The sequence below is a fragment of the Giraffa tippelskirchi genome, chromosome 5 (genome assembly GCF_054371585.1).
Source record: "Giraffa tippelskirchi isolate mGirTip1 chromosome 5, T2T-mGirTip1v1.2.pri, whole genome shotgun sequence".
NCBI lineage: Eukaryota > Metazoa > Chordata > Mammalia > Artiodactyla > Giraffidae > Giraffa > Giraffa tippelskirchi.
Window position 1 is genome coordinate 177,056,745 of NC_137279.1, and position 22,508 is coordinate 177,079,252.

Genomic DNA, 22,508 nt, shown 5'->3' on the forward strand with positions numbered 1-22,508 from the left:
CGATCCTCTAGGAATGAGGAGGCAGGTGTTCTCCCTAGAAGAAGGGGCCCTGTTCTCAGAGGACCCCTTTCTGCTGTAAACACAGGAAGCTGTCTTCTGCAGATCAAGGCAGCAGCCCAGAGGAGGGACAGGGGCAGACTCACTGAGGAATCTGCAATCTCCTTGAGAGTCTGGTCTGACCCAACAGCAAAGATGATTTTGCTGTCAGGAGAGATGGTGACACAGTTGTAGCTGCAGGACTTGAGCACGCATTCTGTCTCTCTCTTTCCTGTGGACAGACTCCATTCGTACACAGCACCATCTGTGCCACAAGAAATCAGCTTGCTGTCATCTGTATTCCACACAACTGAACGAATCTACAGGGGATGAAGACGTGCCCAGTTAGGAGTGCGCATATACACACACACACACACACACACACACCTCTCAAAGAGAGGAGAACCCCTTATGTGACTCACTATTCTGAGGCAGTGTTTCCTTTCCTGGTACATACCCTTCAGTAAACACAAATCATAGCTTCGTAGGAAAGTTAGCATTCTATTTCCTCAGACGTTTGCAAAATACTGGATGAAATAGTCTCATTTCTGTTTCACTTTATGAATGTAAAGACTGAGTCATAATAATTCCTATAACACTGCAATCAATCATTGCTATGTTTTACGAAAGTTTTTTATTTTGAAATAATTATACATATATAAAATATATATATATGTATATTCAAAGGGAGTTGCAAAAATTACATAGAGAGGGTACTTCCAAATGGCAGAGTAAGAACCTCAGCTGGCCTACCCCTTACATAATAGGCAACTGTTAAAAATCATAAAAACAGTTATTTAGGGACTTCCCTGGTAGTCCTAAGAATCCATGCTTTCACTGCAGGGGTGCAGGTTTGATCCTTGGTTGGGGAACTAAGATCCTGCCTGCCTCGTGGTGTGGCCAAAAAGTTTATAAAAACAGTTATTTAAAGTCTCTGGCAATTGTCTTAAGGGCATATAGAATATGCAGAAACATTCACTCAAGAAAATCTACTCAATGTCAGGAGGAACAGAGACTGCGGGATATAAGCCCTGATCTGCTCCTTTACCCTCCTCATCCTCAAACACTTTATTCTGGTGTACTCTGGGCAGCTGTAGCCAAAAGGTAGGGCTCCCTCTCTCCCCTAGATCTTAGTCATTGGCTATGGTTTTATCCTGGGAAACCTGCTGGCATTTCGTATCCCCACCCAGAAGCTCTATTCCAGGCAAGTGTGGCCAAGAGGACCTCATCTCCCTTCCCCTAGCCAGTCCCCACCTGCTGGTGGAAGCTCTACTCCAAGTGCAGAGGCATGAGAATACTGGTACCCCAGTTGCCCCTGCCCCAGTTAACTCAATGGGTGGGGGTTCTACACCATGAGGGGAGAGCTGAAGAGATCCCACCCCCTTTCCACATGCAAGTGCCACGCACAGAGTAGGGAGGTCACTCTTGGGAAAGAAAGTCGTTACCCCTCACCCCCGACTCTGGTACAGTGGAGCAGAACTTCTTCCCAGGGGGACGTTGGTCATAAGACAATGAGCTCCACAGCTCTGCTGCAGGAGACTGACTTATTTGGAACAGAGCATGGAGAATTCTGCCCTACGGGCATCATCTAAATCGGTGGAGATCTAGGTGGAGGGCAATTAAGAGAAGGTTGGAAACTCCCTGATAGAAGCAAAATGGCAGAGCAGTACCGGAATTATGACAGGAAGAACAAGGGAAGGAGACAGTCGAGAGAGCCCTTCCAGGATGAGAGGCAACTGTGGGGATCAGGAAGGCTGATGGACATGCTATGCTGCATGCACTCAGGGCAATTAGAGCAGGATATGGGGACGCCTGAAAGCATCTCCTATGCTGCACAAAACCCCACTGGCACAGGGTAGAAATCTCACAGGCACGAAGGGTTTAAACACAACATCTGACCAACACTAACTGAATAATAAGCTTCTGAGCCAGGGGCATTTCCCAGGAAGTCAGGCTTAGAAATAACATCACGCTTACGCCTGGCAGTCTGGAAGGCAGTGTGCATGGCTGAGGCTGCACCCTCTCAGGTATAGTCAGAGAGAGAACCTTGAAACTACTAGTTTCTGGCTAAACATGGAGCAAAAGCATAAACTCCATGAGCTGTGACAGCATCCTCGAAGGCAAACAAAAATTCAACAATAAAGGGTGAAAATATAACTGGGGAAGGGGCCTCAAGCATAATCTGTGACTAATTAAGTGGCTTAGGTCAACTCAAGGACAAGCCCTAGGTAAAAGATCAAGCCCAGGCTAAAAGATCAAGAAAGAAAAACATCTGAGCAGCGACATCCAAGGCTGCCCACTGCAGGAGAAAAAAAGACTTCTCAAAATCAGTTTACCAAGTCACTGAACAAAACCACCAAATAAAAACAACATTCTAACCTGTTCCCTTTTCTATATATGTACCTCTCTTCTCCAATAGAGCAACTGGCTCCCATGGTCTCCATTACATTAATATCTCCAATACATTTTCTCAATCTCCTTCTAAGTAGCCAACCTCCTGACCAACTGGACACCTTTTTGGGTGTTCCCATGACTCCAGTCCTGCCAGCCACATCCTTAGCCATGTCTTAGTCTGAGCTCTACCTTTTAAATTACATTTTTTGATTGTTTGTCACTATTATGTAAAAATGTACTTAAATATAGTCACCTTATTTCCAACAATATTCCGATTCACTAATTTTAATAGTTTATCTGCAAATTCTCTAAATCTTCTACAAACTCAGTTATGTTTTTTGTGGTGATAGCTTTATTTCTTCCTTTTCAACCTTCATGCCTCTTATTTTGCTATGGTCTGAATGTTTCTGTCTCTCATCAGCCCCACCTCAATTCATATGTTGAAATCCTGACATCCAAAGGTGATGGTATTAGGAAGTGGTGCCTTTGGGAAGTGATTAGGTCCTGAGTGCTCCCCTCATGAATGGGATGAGTGCTCTTAGGAAAGACCCCTGAGTGCTAGTTCACTCCTTCCACCATGTGAGGCTACAGGAAGTCTGAAACCAGGAAGAGGGCCCTCTTCTGATCATGCTGGCACCTTGATCTTGGACTCCCCACCCTCCAAACTGTAAGGAAAAATTTCTGCTCTTCATAAGCCATCCAGTCTGGACTATTTTGTTTTATGGCAGCCCCATGGACTAATGTTGGGCTTCCCTGGTGTCTCAGATGGTAAAGAATCTGCCTGCAACGTGGAAAACTTGGGTTCGATCCCTGGGTTGGGAAGATCCTCTGGAGGAGGGCATGGCAACCCACTCCAGTATTCTTGGCTGAAGAATTCCCATGGGCAGATGACCCTGGCAGGCTACAGTCAATGAGGTCGCAAAGAGGTGGACGTGACTGAGCAGTCGACTAAGCACAACACATGGACTAATATATATTTTCGTTTCGTGCCTTAATGCACTGGATAGAACTCAGTATAAGGCTAACAGAAGCATCATGTTTTGTTCTCTGTCTTTCAGTATTTCATAATCAAGTGTGCTGATTGTTGTAGGTTTTTAAAATAAATGTCTTAGATTTTTTTATAATAAAAGTACATTCTCCATTATTTTAAGTGCTTTTTAAACCTGTGATGTTATTGATACACTGTTAATGTTATTGGTTTATTATATTGGATTTATTAAGATAAGCATATGCTTTTCCATCCTTACTATATTAATGTGGTATACACTAATGACTTCAAAATCTAAAACAATGTTGTATTCCTAGAGTGAATCAACATGGTCATGTTGTATTATCCTTTTAACATATTGCTGGATTGGTTTGATGATAATTTATTTAGGACATCTTTATGTTCACACAAAAGACTGGCATACCATTTTCCTTTCTTGGGATGTCTTTGATAGGTTTTGGTATCACAACTAGATACCAAACTAGATATCACAACTGGCCTCCTAGAACAATGTTGGAAGTATTTACTTTAAAAAAAAAATTCTCTAGAAGAGTCCCCCTCCCCCCCACGCCCCACAAGATTAGTGTCATGCTTTCTTCAAAATTTGATAAACTTCTCCAGTGATAGTTTTCTTTGTCAGGTTTTAAGTTATAGATTCAATTTTTCTAGGAATTTGTCAGTTCATCTATTTATTCAAATTTATTTACATAAAGTTGTTCATAATACTCTCTTAAAATCTTTTAAAATGTCTATCAGACATGTAGTGATAACCCCTTTTCGCTACTCATGTTGGTTACTTATATCTTCTCTCTCTCTTTTTTCCCTTAAACAATTTTGCTAAAGGTTTGTCCATTTGGGGGTTTCAAAAAAACAAAGTTTGGCTTTGATGATCCTTATGATGTCCTTCAATTTGTTTTTTTAATTAATTTGCTGTTCTACTTATCTTTTTCAATGGATGGTTGTACCACTGATTTTCATCTTTGTTATTCTTCCAATACATGTTTAATGTGAAAAATTTCCCTATATGCATGGTTTTAGCTGCATGCTCCATCTATATTTTTTGTTTGTTTTTGTATTTTCTTTTAATAGTACACCTGTAAACCTAACATATATCCCTGATTAGAGACAAGTGTTATACATTCTGGTAAAGTGATGGAACAAATAGCTGCTCCCCTGGGTTGGTGAGGTAGGGCTTCCTATGGGGATGTATGTGGTTCTAGAAAGAGCATCCCATTCATCTGGTGTGCTTTCCTCTACATCTCTGCAATCATACTGCTGGAGCGGAGGAAGCTCAGGAGCTCTCAATATACTTGTGCTTAATAGCACTTACACTTATGACCCGTTAGTTGCTGAAGTCAATAGTCACTGACTTCTTTATCTGTCTGGAAACTAGTTCCCTGGCTTCTCTGATACAATTCCTTGATACCAGGTTCTCTCTGTACCTTCATTTGCAGTCTCTCTCTTCTTTACCAGTCCCTTACATGTTGGTCACCTGTCTCCTGACCAAGATCTCAGATTCTGCATGAGCACTTGGTGATCTAATCTATGCCTCTGACTTCCACTAACTACCACCTAATTCCCTGAATTGGAATTTGTAGCCCACACTTCTTTCTGACTTCTACTCTCACATGCCACACTCCTGGACACAGCAAACATAACTCGTCCAAAATGGAGCTTAATAGCTTTCTTCTCTCTGTCCCTACTACAGAAGCCATGGTTTAGTTCCTAACTCCTCTCTCACCCTCACTTTCTAGCTGACCTCTTTCACTCCAGCTTCCCTTCCCTCTAAACCGTTTTCAATACTGTCTGGAAAATTATCTTTCTGATCCCATTACTTGTTTTCTTAAATCCTTCCAGTTATTTCTCATCACCTACAGACTAATGTCCAATTCCTTGGCATGGCATACACACACTCCATGATGCAGCAAACTTCTCCAGCTCCTATTTGTATCACTTCTCAGATGTGCTCAGTGTCCCAGTCTATAAATCACAAACCACCGTCCTGTTCTACACTCCCATCCCCTCACCTGTAACACGTCCTGCTGCCTAAAATGCCGTTCTTTTCCCACTGCTTTTTCTATCTAAATTCATCTGCTGACTTCTTACCCTTTCAGTCTCTGGCATCTCCCTTTTCTTCATGCTCCATATCCACTCTACCTTCAGGTACTACTGGTTTAACTTCCTAAATATCTTTTGAATCCATCCATTTCTTCCTATTGGTACCACCTCCATCCTGCTCCAAAATACTATCATCTATCACGTAGACAACAATCTCCTTACCACTTCTATACATCCCTTTCAATACAATCTTTACTCAGCAGCCAAAGTAATCTTGTAAAATGCAAATAGGGTCATATCATTTCTTGGCCTGAAAGTCTTCAGTGATTTCAAGGAAAAAGGAGGATAAAGTATGTACTGTGCTTAGTCGCTCAGTGGTGTCCGACTCTTTTCGACCGCACCAATTGTAACCCGCCAGGCGCCTGGGTCCATGGGGATTCTCCAGGCAAGAATACTGGAATGGGTTGCCATGCCCTCCTCTAGGGGATCTTCCCAACCCAGGGATCCTGCATTGCTGGTGTATTCTTTACCGACTGAGCCACCAGGAAAGCCCAAGAATACTGGAGTGGGTAGCCTATCCCTTCTCCAGGGGATCTTCCCGACCCAGGAATGGAACTGGGGTCTCCTGTATTGCAGGTGGATTCTTTACCAGCTGAGCTAGGAGGGCCTATAAGGTTCCATGAACAAGATTTCAAGAACTCAGGCCCTGCTAACCTCACCAATCTCAGCTCACGCCAAGTTTCATTCCTGACACCTACGTTTCCACAGATAGTTCCTCCTCTACCCCTAGCAATCTCCATCTCAGGGTCTTTGGATCCCTATTGGCAACGATTTGACCCATCAGATCCGTCTGGTTGATTCTGACTCACTCCTTAGGACCATGCCTTTGTGAACATCCCAATCTCCATCATGTCAACTCCTCATCACTTCCTCTTCTAACAACCTGTATTTTTCTTTCATCAAGTTTTCTGCAGTTAGTACTTAAATCTGTACGTGCATTTGTTTTATTGTCTTTTCCCTCAACTAGACAGGGACCTCCGAGAAGGAAAAAATCACTTCTCTTTTGTTCTCTTATATCCCATTGGCCAGTATGATGTTTGACTCTGTGCCCTTGGTTCCCTGGACACTGCTCACTCACTTACCTTCCCTGTGTGTCCTTTCAGGTTTGAGATATTCTCTAGGCTTGTGGTGGAAAAAATGTGAATCACGTTCCCGTTGACTGCAGCAAACAGGTGACCTCCATTGCTAAAGCAACACTGCAAGGAAATACAGGGAGAGAGCAAGAGTGAAAGAAAGAGTGGTTTAGTAGGTTGTAGTGGAGATTGTAGTGGAGAGCTGCTTTTCCCAAAGAGTTCATGCTGACACCACGTGCGGGACTGGGAATTGGGGAAAGGTGTAAATAGGACTCAGAACTGGCCTATTTGATATCACTATTCCTATAGCTCATACTGGCCAAGATGCTGACACTACCATGTGCATGAATCATGAAGCTGTTCGGATCAGAGAGAGGAGTACTCATTTGGCCTGTAGAAGAAGTTTCAGAGTGGGAAAGTGATTCTTTAAAGCTCTGTCTTATTTCTGTAAGTCATCTTCAGGGTGGGGATGGGGGAAATCAGATAGGCTGCTACTGTCTTTCACTGTTGCTCATTTTCCCTGATCCCTCCCAATTGCCAACCCTGTCCTCCCAACTGTGACTCTGAATACGTGATAACTTTCTTTTCAATGCTTAAAAAAAATTACTCCACAGTCACAGAGAGGACAGATTGCAGGTGGGATCTCACGTGATTTGGTTCAAAGATATACTCTAGTGCGCATAAAAGAAAAGGGATAGGACCAATACACTTAATAACTTTGGTGGAAAATTGAATTTTTTTAAGCCACTAAAATTCTCTAAAATATTCTTTGGTCTCCCTCCCCAGCTGTGTTAGTTCTTGATATTTCAACTCTGACTTTCCAAGATACTTACCTTCAGCAGTTCTTACCTCTTTGCACCCTCTGACAGAGTATTCTTTGAAAGAACGTATATCATCAATGAGTAGATTCATAATGCGTAGTTTGTCAGCAAACCCTACCACAATGTAGTGTCCAGACGGGTGAAGGCTGATTGTATAAGCTTCTTCTTGGTATTCCTTAAATAGTTCCAAAGTGCTGTGAAAAAGATACATTACTTAATATAAGTCTAGCCCATTAAGTCCCTTGAGCATTCCCTTGTATCTGGTATGTATTTTTATAACAGCATTTGAGACACTTTACTACTTGTAATTATTGGTGCCTCTTTATCTAGATTTTGGTTACTTGAGGATAGTGTTTAGCAATGAGTATGGCATGTGGAGGGACTGATTAAGGGATGTTTAGGGATGTTGAAGATACAGCTCCATTCAGATCTCCAACTCAGAAGTATTGCACAATTTTTTCCCTAGCAGCCCCAGCAGGTATACGTAAAAGCAAAGAAGTTATATTCTGGGGCCAACCTAGGCTGGAGATTCTCAGGGAAGCTGTGCCTGGAGGATAAAATCGCTGGAAGTTGAGGGTTGTTGGGGCAGTGATCAGGACTAAAAGGAGGAAACAATGATCTGGAGAGCTCCATGAAACAAAGAACCGATCCAGTGGGGGGCGCGGGGGCAGGAAAGGTCGAAGGACACAGGAGGGTATGGAAGGAGGTGAGATATTGGTTTCTTTATTTCCCCAGGGCCAAGCATATTGTATGGCACATAGTAAACACTTAATAAAGTACAAAGTGATTTTCTAGCTCATGCAAGAGTGAAAAGAGAAAAAGGAAGTCTGACGGACTTAATTTTTTTATAAAAGGTTTCCAGATGAAAGCTTCTAAGTAATTAAAATTGAAAACTCTCTAAAATAATTTGCATGGAAAAATTTAACAACTGAAATCCTGCATACCCCAGTAGCAAAGCCTTTCATTTCTTACTTTGATTCATAATTCCAGATGCGGACGGACCGATCCACGGAGCAGGTGGCAATGAGGGGTTTGCGGACGCAAGTATCTAGACCAGTGATGGATGCCGAGTGTAACGGGTACATCAGATACTCAAAGTGGGCAGGCTCCCCCTGGAGAAATCACACAGAATCAGACTGAGCAGAGGAAGCAAAAGACTGGCCAGGTACTCCAGCTCTCGTTACTGCTTATAGACGTTAACTGGCCCAGATGCACAGAAATCAGACTGTGGGCAAGTTGCTTTAACATAATGCATATTTTCCCATGCTATCATTATTTTAAAGCATTTTAATGGCAATAAAATATTTTATTCTATAAATATACCAGGATTTAATTTATCCATTCTTCTACTGTGGGAACATTTAGGTGGTCTCCAATTTTTTGCTATCAAGGGGTAACATGGACTAAGTATTCTTGCAAGTAAGTCTGTGTACCTCTCTGATTACTTCTTTAGATATTGTAGAGTAAGTGCCTGACAGTAAGTTTTTGAGTCTCAAGGCATCTATTTCAAAGGACCTCCAGCTTGAGTAAACATATTGCAGTTGTATGATGCAGTTACCAGCAAAACAATCAGCTAAAGAATTTTTGCTCCCACCCTTGAAGATCCCTTTTGTAGAAAGCCCTGGATACTTAAATAACTGACTTCTTGAATGATCCCACTCTTCCTGTACCCTAATTCCCACACACATGGCTAAATGAGCATTAAATAGTGAACTCTCAAAAGCCTGACACTCCATCCTCAAACCCTGATAAAGGCAGAGCCCCTGGTCTGCCTCTCTCTTTACCCATGGCCTTACTGCTTACGGCCCTTGGGCATGCTATGTACCCTCCAGGACATGTGAATAAGAAATCTTGTTCCTCAAAGTTCCCTGATGGATTTTGCTCAGGTGCATCCTTCAGTTGTAGTAAGAACCAAAAGGGCCTGTCTGGCCCCAGCACTGGCCCTGGTGGGGGAAGTATGCGTGGGGCTTGCTGGGAGAGATGCAGCCGTGGGTGAGTGCCTCCAGCATTCCTAGCTGATGGCTTCACTACCAATAGGTTGGGCCCCACACAACAGATACATTTCTAGAAATGGAATACAGGGCAAAATGGTCTGAATTGTATTAAGAATCTTAATGGCAGCCCACTCCAGTACTCTTGCCTGGAGAATCCCAGGGACGGCGGAGCCTGGTGGGCTGCCGTCTATGGGGTCGCACAGAGTCGGACACGACTGAAGTGACTAAGCAGCAGCAGCAGCAATGAGTACTCCCAAATTTCTCTGCAGAGAGATTGTATAATTCCATCAGCTGCAGCTAGGAGAACTGGGTGAATGATTTCAAGTTAAAATGTATCCTATTGCAAGGGTCTGCATGTTCCCTGTAAATTTCAGGTGTTTGTCATCAGAAGCATTATACCTGGGACTTCTGCATGAGGAGTGATGATTGGGAAACTCAATGAGGTATATATACTTTGCTCACAAGCCAAGACAAAGGCTGAGCTGGCAACTCCCTCAAATTCAGACCCTTCCCCACTTAGAAACTACCTGCATCTATTCTACCCCACTCTGCTATATCAGAAAGAGGTGCTGGGCTGTCAGAAAGAGGGGATGAAAAGTGAAAGTGAAAGTCGCTCAGTTGTGTCCAACTCTCTGCGATCCCCATGGACTGTACCCTGACAAGTTCCTCTATCCATAGGATTTCCCAGGCAAGAACACTGGAGTGGGTAGCCATTTCCTTCTCCAAGGGAATCTTCTCTACCCAGGGATCGAACCTAGGTCTCCCACATAGCAGGCAGATTCTTTACTGTCTGAGCCAACTGGGGGTAGGCACAGATTATTCCCATTCTCCGCCTGCTTCCCATATTTCCTCTAATATCTTCAACCTCCCTGTCTCTACTAGCATATTCCTAGTAGCTTTCTTCCCCCTCGAAGGCTCAGCAAGAACCAACAAGAACTAATGTGGGGGAGAGGAGAGTATGAGTGCCCCAGGCAGAGGCAGGAGCGCTGATGCCTTTTGGCAGAAGGAACATGCAGACTCCTAGTGATCAAAGGGCCCATTCTATCAGGTGGGGTGATGGCTGCAGAGTGCAGCCTGGGTCAGACATCACCCAGCCCCGTGCACCTAGTTCAGTTCTTCTCAGAGCACCGGAAGGTCACTGAGGGGTTGAGGCTGTGACAATGGTGAAAGTGGTGCAACATGTGAATTTTGTGACAGCCAGATCTGGGTTTTGAAAAGATCACTCTGGCAGCCGAACAGAGTATAATTCAGGGGCCTAAGGGCAGAGTGGAGACGGGCAGGAGAGTTACACATCCTGGGAGAGAGAGTGAAAACACCCCTCTATGGAAGATCCCACTCTCTGGTCTGGTGCTCTCCTTTCCAGGCACGCCTAACAGCAGGGAGAGAAGCTCTATGCAGTGAGCTCACCCCTCTACATGGAGAAAGCAGACAGACTGAAGATCCGGCCATCAAATCAGTCCTTGCTGAGTCCTCGTGAATGAGGTCCCCCCACGTGAAATGATAAAAATGTCTTAGTCTGGAGTATATGACAGAATGATTTACATATTAACCTACAAGCTTTTAAATACACTCAAATCTCCCTTGTGTTGAAACAAAAGCAACTCTCTCTTTTCCACCTTATCTCTGCACCTCATTCTATGAGGTCAGTATTACCCCAATACCAAATGCAGACAAAGGCATCACAAGAAAACTACAGACCAACCACTGTTATGAATGTAAATTAAAAATCAGATAAGAATAAGTGTTGACAAAAATACAGAGAAATTAGAACACTTGTACATGGCTGATGGGAATATAAAACAGTTCAGCATTTTGGGAAAACTATCTGGCAGTTCCTTAAGTGGTTAAATATGGAGTTACTACTTGACTCAGGAATTCCACTCCTAGATACATACCCAAGAAGAATAAAAACATATTTCCACACAAAAACTTGTACATAGATATTTATAGCAGCAGCATTTATAATATCCAAAAGGTGGAAGCAACCCAAATGTTCATTAACTGATGATTAGACCAACAAAAATGGTATATCCATGCAATGGAATATTTTTCGCTTATAAAAAGGAATGGAGTACTGATACAATCTCGAGCATGAATGAAACTTGAAAACATTGTGCTAAGTGAAGGAAGCCAGTCATAAGAGTCTACATATTGCTATGAAACATTCAGAAAAGGCAAATCTATAGAGACACAAGACATTAGTGACTGCCTAGAGCTGGGGGAAATGGCAACCCACTCCAGTATTCTTGCCTGGAGAATCCCGGGGACGGCGGAGCCTGGTGGGCTGCCGTCTATGGGGTCGCACAGAGTCGGACACGACTGAAGCGACTTAGCAGCAGCAGAGCTGGGGGGAGGCAGATGGGATGATGGGGGCATAATAGCTAAAGAGCATTTTTTTTTTTTGAGTGAAGAAACGCTCTAAAATTGATGGTGGTAATGGCTGCATAACTCTATGAATATACTAAAAACCATTGAATAGTACACTTTAAGTAGGTGAATTGTATAGTGTATGAATAACTCAATAGGGCTATTATTTTAAAAACCACCATTGCTGAAAAAGATATATTAAAACCTCCTGTGATTGTAGGTGGTTTATTTTCCTTGTTGTTCTGCCAAAGTTTGCAGGTTATATCTTGAATCCATGCTATTAGCTGCATACAAATTTAAAACTGTAATGTCTGCTTGATAAAGTGAACCTTTTATAAGTACAAGGTGCTTTTTTTTTATCCTTTTTGCCACAATATCTACAGTGTATTCATACTGGCTTTCTTTATTATTTAAAAACAAAAGCAATGATAAACCTTTACACATAAACATCTTTGTGCACAGGAGAGGTACTGCAGTACATTAAATACCTGAAGTACACTTGCTTGCTGAGGAAAAGACAGGCACAATTTAAACCTGAGAGAGACCTCCAAGATGTTCTCCAAAGAGGCTCAGCTCAGTCACTCAGTCGTGTCTGACTCTTTGCGACCCCATGGATTGCAGCACGCCAGGCTTCCCTGTCCATCACCAACTCCTGGAGCTTGCTCAAACTCATGTCCATCGAGTCGGTAATGCCATACAAAGAGGCTACAACAATCAGATTCCGGCATCCCCCACCCCGGCCCCCTGCGGGTATTGGGGTGCTCCTACAAGGACATTTTGAAATTAAGAGTTTCTTTCGCTTTGTTATAAAGGGGTGAATGGGCCTATGTTCAGGAATTGGATTAAAATTTGCCTAGTGGTGACCTGTCCCCCGGCTGGCAGGAAGCGCTGCTGGCGAGACTCACCTTGCTGATCTCTGTCAGGGACATGGTGATGCTGTAGAGCTGGTTCTTGCTGGTGCTGGCGATCAGTGTTTCCTCGGAGGGGCTGAAGCACATGCAGAGCACGTCCTGTTTGTCCGACTGACTTGGGTCATTGCTCTGTGGATCCACAGGAATCTGCCCAAGACACAGGACAGCGGTCAGCAAGGCCTCTGCATCGTCAGGTGTCCTTGGACTTTCAGAGGCTCTCAGATACTTGCAGCTTACAGATTCCTGATCAGCCTGCTTCCTGGATGCTTCTCAGATGTGGAGAAGGGAGGGTTTGAGGTGCCTGTTTCTGTGGGTTTCCTACTCACCTTTAAGTGACTAGTGGCTGAATAATAAGGCAGCTGCACAGGTGAAACTGATTCATCTGTACATCTGTTTGAGATGCCCCCTCAGAACAAGCATTAGTCTAGCCCCTACTCTCACCCAGCTGGTGGGAGCTCAGTGCAGGCGCCTACCTGCCCCAGGTACACAGTGCGCTTCAGGGCAGTGGAGGGGAAGGTTGAGGCCTTTCTCTCACATGGGGTGGGGGACAGGGCAGAGAGAAGAGAAGGGGTCCCGCAGCTCCTGCAGGGGGCCTGGAGTTCCCAGTGGACATTATTAAATGAGGTTTCCTTCTCCCTGTTTCTCTTCTCCTTCTACGAACAACCAAACTTACTGAAATCTGGTCTGCATATGCCACCTTTGCATCCTCACTACCCACTCAGTTCTTAATTCCTTATAATGTGGCTTCCACTGCCTCATTTACTAAAACTGTCCTCCTGAACATCAGAAATTTCCTTATCACCAAAGCCCAGCTCCCTGCTCAGCCCTCATCTTCTGGGCTTTCCTAGAGCCTGCAGCAGTGACCTTGGCACCTTCCTCCCCTGAACAGCCTGGACTCTTGTACTGCCCTCCCACTGCGTGGATTGCCTTCCTCTGCACCTCCTATCCCGTCCTCATGAGGTCTACTCCCTCTGCTCTCTCTGGGCAGCGAGGGCTCTGAGGAGCCTTCCCTGACCGCCCTGGGCTGAGTGGGCCCTGACAGTCCCTCAGTGTGCCCACGGGAACCAGGAGTTCCCTCTGTTGTCCCAGGTGTCACACAGCATAAAGTGGAACAGGAGCCTGTGGACCGGGGACCTTGTCTGTTCCCACTCTGTCCTCTGGTGCTTGGAGCGGGGCCTGGCACATGGCGGGCACTCAGCGACTGCATGGTGTGGCCGCACACCCTCCCCCAGACAGTGAGGTCTCTGGGGGAAGCGCCATGTCCGATGTGCCCACTGCAGGCCCCACCCCGGAGCCTGGCCCCTGACAGGTGACCGACAGACATTTGTTGCCTGAATGAGTGAACGACCTCACCTTCTCAGTGTCCTGCTGGGTTCTCCTCCTGTCTCAGTCTTGAAATTGGGAAACGCTAAGTTTTGACCTCAGTCCTCTTTTTTGTCTCTATATTTTCTCTCCCAATGATTTTACCCAATACGAGGATCCAATGAAAACAACAGCGAAAGTGAAAGTGCAAGTCGCTCAGTTGTGTCTGACTCTTTGTGGCCCCACGGACTATACAGTCCTTGGAACTCCCCAGGCCAGAATACTGGATTGCGTAGCCTTTCCCTTCTCCAGTGGAGCTTCCCAACCCAGGGCTCGAACCCAGGTCTCCCTCACTGTGGGCGGATTCTTTAGCAGATGAGCCACAAGGGAAGCCCGAAAACAACAGTAGTAATTACAATAATAAATACTTAAAACAGTGAAACTTAAGCATCATCCATGCGCCAGATAGAAGCCAAGCACAATGGTTGTGTATATGAGTGTGTGTGTGTATACGCGTGTGTGGCTGTGAGCCTGTGAGTGTGTATGTGCCATGGATGTATTGTGAGTGATCTCACTACCAAGGTCTAAACCACATTGCACACTGCTTCACTTTGTCCTTGTCTCTGGCCGTGTCAGCATTCCTCGGGGGGGGGGCTCCCCTAGCCACTTTTTCTACAACAGAAGCCCCTCTTACTCCCTGTCCTTTCCCAGCTGTATTTTCCTCATAGCATTGCTCTCATCCAACTATCTGTTTATATCTGTTCGTTTGCCTGTTGATTGAGCCCTTAAGGACGAGTCTCAGTGTGGTTACTTCTCATCTACGTCCCAGCCCCGAGCGTAAAGGCTGACACATAGCAAACCCTCAATAGATATTTGTTAAATAAATGAACACACAAAAGAGTGAACGGTTTTATAGTCAAAGTAAACTTACGAACTCCCCCTAGTGCCCACCCACCTTGCTCTTAACCCCTATTTCCTGGTGTCTTTTCCCAGCACCCTGAACTGAGCCTGGGTATCTTCCCTGAGAGCTCCTTATCTCTGGGCTGCGGCATCTACTCAGGGGACGTCCTACAGACTAACCTTCACGAAGGCTCTCTCTGTTTCTCACTGCTGCGATCCTAGACCTCACTGCCTTTTGGCTCCAATAACAAAAAAACCTCAGGACTAATTCCTAACTGTAAGAATAACTAACATTATTTATTGAGCCCTGGCACTGCATTAGATATGCAGATGACACCATCCTTATGGCAGAAAGTGAAGAAGAACTAAAGAGCCTCTTGATGAAAGTGAACGAGAAGAGTGAAAAAGTTGGCTTAAAACTCAGAATTCAAAAAACTAAGATCATGGCATCCAGTCCCATCACTTCATGGCAAACAGATGGGGAAACAATGGAAACTGTGAGAGATTTTATTTTGGGGGCTCCAAAATCACTGCAGATGGTGACTGCAGCCATGCAATTAAAAGACGCTTGCTCCTTGGAAGAAAAGCTACGACTAACCTAGACAACATATTAAGAAGCAGAGACATTACTTTTCCAACAAAAGTCTGTCTAGTCAAAGCTATGGTTTTTTCAGTGTCATGTATGGATGTGAGAGTTGGACTACAAAGAAAGCTGAGTGCTGAAGAATTGATGCTTTTGAACTGTGGTGTTGGAGAAGACTCTTGAGAGTTCATTGGACTGCAAGGAGATCCAACCAGTCAATCCTAAAGGAAATCAGTCCTGACTATTCATTGGAAGGACTGATGCTGAAGCTGAAACTCAAGTACTTTGGCCACCTGATGCAAAGAGCTGACTCATTGGAAAAGACCGTGATGCTGGGAAAGATTGAAGGTGGGAGGAGAAGGGGACGACAGAGGACGAGACGGTTGGATGGCATCACCAATGTGATGGACATGAGTTTGAGTAAACTCCGGGAGTTGGTGATGGACAGGGAAGCCTAGCATGCTGCAGTCCACTGGGTTGCAGAGTTGGACACTGAGCGACTGAACTGAACTGAACTGCATCCAGTTATCACACAGATGTTTAATCCTTTCGATAACCACCAGGGTGAGCTGTTTCCTTAATGAAGAGACACAGGTTTGCTACATTCAGCTACTCATGTGAAGTCACTCAGCCAGGGAACCTCAAGAGTCAAGCCTAACTCATTTAATGTGTGTTTGTTTAACCACTTCATATCCAATGCCTTCAAATCGCCCACACTGTGTATTAATATCACAGGCAGATCACTTTTGTAAAGCACAGTGCTTCTGCACTGAAAACAGGATGCCTTGCCCATTTACATACTCACTCCGCAGGCTGGCGTTTGCTATCTTTTCACCAGCCTTAGTCCTCCCGTTCCCTTCAAGTGACTTAAGGCCCCTCCACCGGGGAACAGATATCTCCCAAACACACGACTGCTCCCTGTCAGCGGTACCTTTGCTTAATTTCTTCCCTTCACCTGGACTTCCTGATCTGTTTCTTCCTGTCGAATGTTATCCATCCTCTACAACCCTTCTTCAAAGATGACCTTCAAACACTCTGAAACCTTCCTGGTTCTTCCCCAACCATGTGAAATCTCTCTCCACAACAGTTTGTATCATTTCTTCCCCAAAGATTTACTGAATGCCTGCTGCATACCAGGTGAACGTGAAAGTGAAGTCGCTCAGTCGTGCCCGACTTTTTGCGACCCTATGGACTGTAGCCTACCAGGCTTCTCTGTCCATGGGATTTTCCAGGCAAGAGTACTGGAGTGGGTTGTCTTTTCCTTCTCCAGGGGATCTTCCCGACCCAGGGATCAGACCCAGGTCTCCCGCATTGCAGGCAGGCGCTTTACCCTCTGAGCCACCAGGGAAGCCCAGGTAGTTTTCTTTTTTTTAAAAAAAAGATATTAATTTACTTATTTGGCTGTGCTGGGTCTTAGTTGTGGCACATGAGATCTTAGCTGTAGCATGCAAACTCTTAGTTGTGGCAAGTGGGATCTAGTTCCCTGACCAAGGATCTAGAAGCCAGGTCCCCTGTATTGGAAGTGCAGAGACTAGCAACTGGACCACCAGAGAAGCCCCATATCAGGTGGTGTTCTTGATGTTAAAATATCCATATACATTATGGGAACACTGAACTTGAAGAGAAAACAATTTGCTCAAGTTCTCTCCCAGGATTCAGATCCAGAGCTCCCTATTTCTATATCACAACTCTGTCCAATCCGTCCTAAAACTCCCCTCAGGACAAATGGCTCGAGTCCCTTTGCGCTCTGCACTCAGCCCCTTTCCCTGCATCAGACGTTGTGTCAGTGCTCTGCTCCTGGAGGACAGATGCCAGTTGGACCCCAGGATTGCTGCTTCCTCCCCTCCTTACCCGGATCTCCCTGCTCTCACGGTAAAACTCCTTGTCTTCCATCTTCTCAAACAGCAGAACTCTCCCTGGCCCAGCAGAACAGGCAAATCCCTTTGAATAGGCTGCGATGGCAAACACCTGGGGCAGCGACAGCTGGCTGTGGCTGCTGGTCATCATGACCTGCTCGTAGGAAGGGACTGGGGAAGTGACTGCTGGAAATTCGATCAGGCTGCAAAAGAAAACAGCACACACAGATAACAGAGACGATTCCAAGGAGATGAACTGTGCCAGGGATGAGAAAGAAGGACTGTCCTGGGGTGTGGAGTGTGGCTCAGATGGTAAAGAACCTGCCTGCAATGCGGGAGACCCAGGTTCCATCCCTGGGTCAGGAAGATCCCCTGGAGAAGGACATGGCAACCCACTCCAGTATTCTTGCCCAGAGAATCCCATGGACAGAGGAGCCTGGCAGGCTACAGTCAATGGTGTCACAAAGAGTTGGACACGACTGAAGCGACTTAGCATGCATGCACATGGGAGAAACCACTCAGTGTGAGCCCCCTTCCCATGGCCTAAATGTGCCCCCTTTGGCTGGGAGTGCTACTGGAGCTCCACGGAAGATGGAAGGTTATACACTTATATGGAAATCTTGCAATCCTCTGTGATCACTGTTTTTATTATCATACTCATTTTGTTGTTTAGAAAAAAGTGGCTCAGAGGGGTTGTTTCCAAGATCACACAATTAGTAAGAGGAAGAGCTGAGATTTAAAGCCAGGTTTCCGTTTCCTTCCCTCCCTTCCCTCCCTTTCCATTTCTTTCCTTCCTTCCTTCTCTTCTTCCTCCCCTTCCCCTTCCCTTCCTTTCTCTCTCTTTCATTCATTTATGCATATTTTCATTCATTCATATAACATTTACCAGAGTTACGTTGTGTTAACGACTTTGTGAAACAATCATAAATAAGCTGACCCAGTTCCTAAGCTGATGGTCTAGGGGGCATATGATAAAGACTGTCAGGGACTGCTGAGTAGGATGGCAGTGGCCAGTTATCAGCTAACAAGGATACCTAAGGACAGATATAGAGGAAGAACACCTGTCTGAGATGAGCAGAAGCTGGGGCTCCCAGCTGGGACCGGAAGGACAAAGAGGGATGTGGCAGTGTCCAGAGGAGTGGGGTCGGTGTAGGGGCAGACTGAGCCCAGAAGTAGGAGAGTGCATGAGGGATATGTGGGAGGCAAGAGCTGATGCTGCAGATATAGAGAAGTGTCAGAGCAGCAGGGACATGTGGGCCAAGTTCAAGAGTCTGAGCTTTATTCTTGGAGTCCTGGACTCACTGAAAGATGGTGAACACAGCAAACTGGAGGGAAATGGCCTTATTAGGAAGTTCTCAACATAATCATGACAAAAAGGAAATGTCATTGGCATGGGGATGGTACAAATGGGTGAACCCAAAGACACTGAGGAAGAGGAATCTACAGGGTGCTGTTTTGATTGCAGGCTCAGGTACTGGGATCAGACATCTGGCTTTGAATCCTGGCCTGTTACTTAACAGTGCTGTGATCTTGGATGAGGCATTTAACTTCTTAGAGTCTATAATATGGGTGTGATAATAATATATACTATGTAGGGTGGGTAAGGCTCAAATGAGGTTATATACAGAGTATATTACACTGTTTAAGGCAGTGTCTAGACCACACAATGGTACTGTCCAATATGAGTAAGATATGACTATTATTGGCTGCAGTAGAGGTAAAATTCACAGCTTCATCCTGAGCCCCTGCTCTGGTCCATACACTTTCATTATACAGACTGACATTTCCTTGTATTTCCTTATTAGTCCACTGCTTCCTATCAAATTATAAGGTCCTGAGGACCTGTGTCCCCAGCACTTAGCAAGATGCCTTGCACACTGCAAAGGCTTGGTGGACATCTATTTAACTGATTTAGTAAACTGGGAAGTCAGTAGAAAACATATTTTGGAAAATAGGTGGTTTTGAAGACTAACTCATACCAGTGTGAAACTGTTAGTTGTTTAGTTGTGTCTGACTTTTTGTGACCCTCATGGACTCTAGCCCACTAGGCTCCTCTGTCCATGGAATTCTTCAGGCAAGGATACTGGAGTGGGTAGTCATTCCCTTCTCCAGGGGATCTTCCCAACTCAGGATCAAACCTGGGTCTCCTGCATTGCAGATGGATTCTTTACTGTCTGAGCCATCAGGGAAACACTTATAAAACGAGATTAGGTATAAAAATAAAAATAGTTGTACCTAGGTTATGGTTATAAACATCAAATTTGACCCTGAATATGGATGAACACTAGAAAAGATAAAGGAATGATTTTTAAAGAATGCTGTTTTAGAGGTGATGCTATTGGCAAGATGAGTGTGTTTTTCTAAGAGCTCTAACCCAGAGGGCATTGTTACCTCTCTGATTCCTGGATCACCCCCAGGTTCTTTGTCTCACTGGTGGGTTCCTTGACCACGATACTTGTCTCCCAGCGTTGATCTCCAGATTCAAAGAGAAAGAGTCTGCCTGTATCAGTGCCAGCAATAATCTTGTCATCGGACACCCAGGTGTGGGCGAGATAGTTTTGGGGTTCTCCCCTCTGAAAATTTGTTTGCTTCAGGGTTCCCTCAGCAAAACGGAGAAGCTTAAACATCCCAGTTCCAGTGATACAAATCTGAGTGTTATCCTGGGGATTGAAGCTCACCTGTAAAATATGAAAGAATGAATGAAAAAGAGACATGAAACTAAACTGGATGGAATTATTTCCCATTTAATTATTAGTTAGTCCAAGTAGTTCATGGGATCCTTTAAACATCACTAAATCATATAATTTTAAGACATATTTGATAAGAGGACAGACCTACGTCCATTATATTTGTAGGGTCCATGAGTCAAATTAGGAAACCTTCAAAAGTCATCTGATGAAGACCAAAAAGCAGGATAAGCAGGTCTTGACAATCACCAAACTCTGTGTTAGCAAAATAGAATGAAAGCTCAGCTAAAAACAGAAAAATGAGGGTCAGGCAGGTTTATGTGCCCTGTCCAGGGCGAAGGAACCACATGTCAGGGACTAGGCCTCCTTTACCTTTGCCCTCATCCCCATTTGCAGTCACAATCTGTTCCCCCACCCCGGGATGGTGAGCACCTGGAGCGGCTGTGCCTTTTTCATCTCTGTACCCCCAGTGGCAGGTTCAGAGCAGGCAGCCAGTGACTGTTTCCGGATCTGTTTGAGAGAAGGCGCTCCCTGCTCTGAATAGGATGCTTATCATGCCTTACTATGACCTGGATGAAATCATCTTCAGGCTCTACCTGTCTTTGCTCTGATTCTGTAATCACCAAGCAAGCTGTTGATTAACCATTTCACTTCTCAAGGGAGGAAACACACTGGATAGATGGTGTGTGTTCTGCTTGTGACATGCTGGTTCACATGCCAGCCTCTTATGAGAATAACAGCGTCTGTGCCCAAGATGCTGATTAGCCAGTATCTCTGAACCTGAACAGAATTGAGGGCATGGACCTGTAAAACTGAGCACTAGATCTCAGACCAGGTTGACTGCTCCAAGCAAAGCCTCCTTGGGACCCAAGCCTCCTGATACGTCCTCTGCATTTTACCCTCAAAGCACAATAGAAACTTCTGCTCCTCACATAACTGCAACTTCACGGATAGCTTCCTAAACATTTACAACCTCACATCACCTTCCTGAAGTCTTCCCACTGCCCAGAAATGCTGCCCAGAAGAGGCCAGGTCTCAGGAGAGAGAGCAAATTGATCAACCTGCCTCTGAACCTGACTTGTGACCAGCAAGCAGTTCTGGGCCAAAATAAAGAACACAGGCCCTGGGGTCAGGGAGTCCTGATCCTGCTAAATTGTTGGAGCCTCAGTTCCTTTATCTTTAAAACAGAGACAATAATTACGTATACTTTATACGGTGTCATGTGGCAAATTTCAAAATGCATTTTAAGAAATCAGCACTATTCCTGCACATAGAAAGCATTCAATGAGAGACAGCTTGTACTATTTTTTAATAATTTGCATAATATTTGTTATTCCGGGCAGTACCTGGTAGACAGCATTGTTCTGAGTGTCGATTCTAACAATGGCCATGACTTTCTGTTTCTCCCACAGCCAATAGACAAGGTTTGATTCTGGAGGTGAGGTCTGAGTCAAGAGGTATTTGGAGTCTGGAGAAAAAGCCATGCAAATAAACTTCTGAACTGGGAAGTCAAAATTATTAAGGATTTTGCGCTTCCGGCAGGGGATGGCTGATAGTTCATAAATAGTGATGACAGGTTTATCTTGCACCATCTCCGAGACAGCGAGGTAGCGCCGATTGGGACTGATGGCCAAGGCCAACATGCCCTGACTCTTGTCTGAGCCTGTAAACAGAGGAGAGGGGCTGATGAGGGGTGACCATGCATTCACCGAGATTCAGCACAAACCAGGCACCGTGGTGAGTGCTGCCAAGGCAACAGGAGAAAAGTGCAGAAACAGGTAACCGTTGATCCTTGTATCCTTCAGGACAACTGTGCCTTGGCTATTTTGAAAATAACTAGGATGGGCCCCTCACTGAGGCCGTGGTGGGAGGAGAAGTCAGGGAAGGATTCCTAAAAGAGGACAAAGTGGGAACAGGATGGGGGGTGGGGCAGGTCAAGAAGGGCAAAGGTGTGGACGTGAGAAAGGGTGTAGATGGTGGGGGAACTACACTCAGTGGGCAATGGCTGAGCAACCTGTGTGAGCCAGGGATGACCTAGATGGGTCTGGAAGGTGCAGCAGGGTCAGATAACAGCACTGAACATCCAGCACTCCATATTCTTCCTCCACTTTTCAGGCTGGAATGCTAACTACTGGATTTCTCAGACTCCCTTGCAATTAAGGGATCTATGTGACATTCTGGCTGAGTGACAGACACAGAGGTCTACTGGACTGGCTTTATGGTAAAGATTGTGGTTCCTTCAAAACCAGAATGGATGCATGCTACCCTGTTTTCCTGGAATATAGAGGTGATATCTGGTGATTGAGCAATCTTCCTGCCCATGTGGTAACAAGCATGAGAATGAAAGCCTGATGTAAAGACTGAAGTTCAAATGGCTTCTGTGGGTAATGTAATCAAGTCAGCATTATAATTTTTGTGGGCCCTAGCCACTTCTGCTTTCATGGGCCCTTTCCTCCATTAAAAAAATGGTAAAAATAG

General features: G+C 45.0%; 1 protein-coding gene across 15 annotated transcripts in view; it reads right to left on the reverse strand.

Annotated features, from left to right (window-relative positions):
• Window positions 1-22,508, reverse strand: part of CFAP57 (cilia and flagella associated protein 57) — a 65,909-nt gene that overhangs the window by 37,701 nt on the left and 5,700 nt on the right. For all 15 annotated transcript variants that reach the window (XR_014054535.1, XR_014054539.1, XR_014054538.1 and 12 more), the window contains exons 3-10: window positions 21,377-21,693; window positions 19,735-20,021; window positions 17,339-17,546; window positions 12,697-12,849; window positions 8,403-8,542; window positions 7,459-7,624; window positions 6,619-6,732; window positions 144-356 (exon numbers count right to left, since the gene is read on the reverse strand). Coding sequence is in view for 8 of the 15 variants with exons in the window: in XM_081492861.1 (XP_081348987.1) it covers window positions 144-356; window positions 6,619-6,732; window positions 7,459-7,624; window positions 8,403-8,542; window positions 12,697-12,849; window positions 17,339-17,546; window positions 19,735-20,021; window positions 21,377-21,693 (1,598 nt within the window). In the remaining 7 variants the exon portion in view is untranslated. The remainder of the gene's footprint in view (window positions 1-143; window positions 357-6,618; window positions 6,733-7,458; window positions 7,625-8,402; window positions 8,543-12,696; window positions 12,850-17,338; window positions 17,547-19,734; window positions 20,022-21,376; window positions 21,694-22,508) is intronic.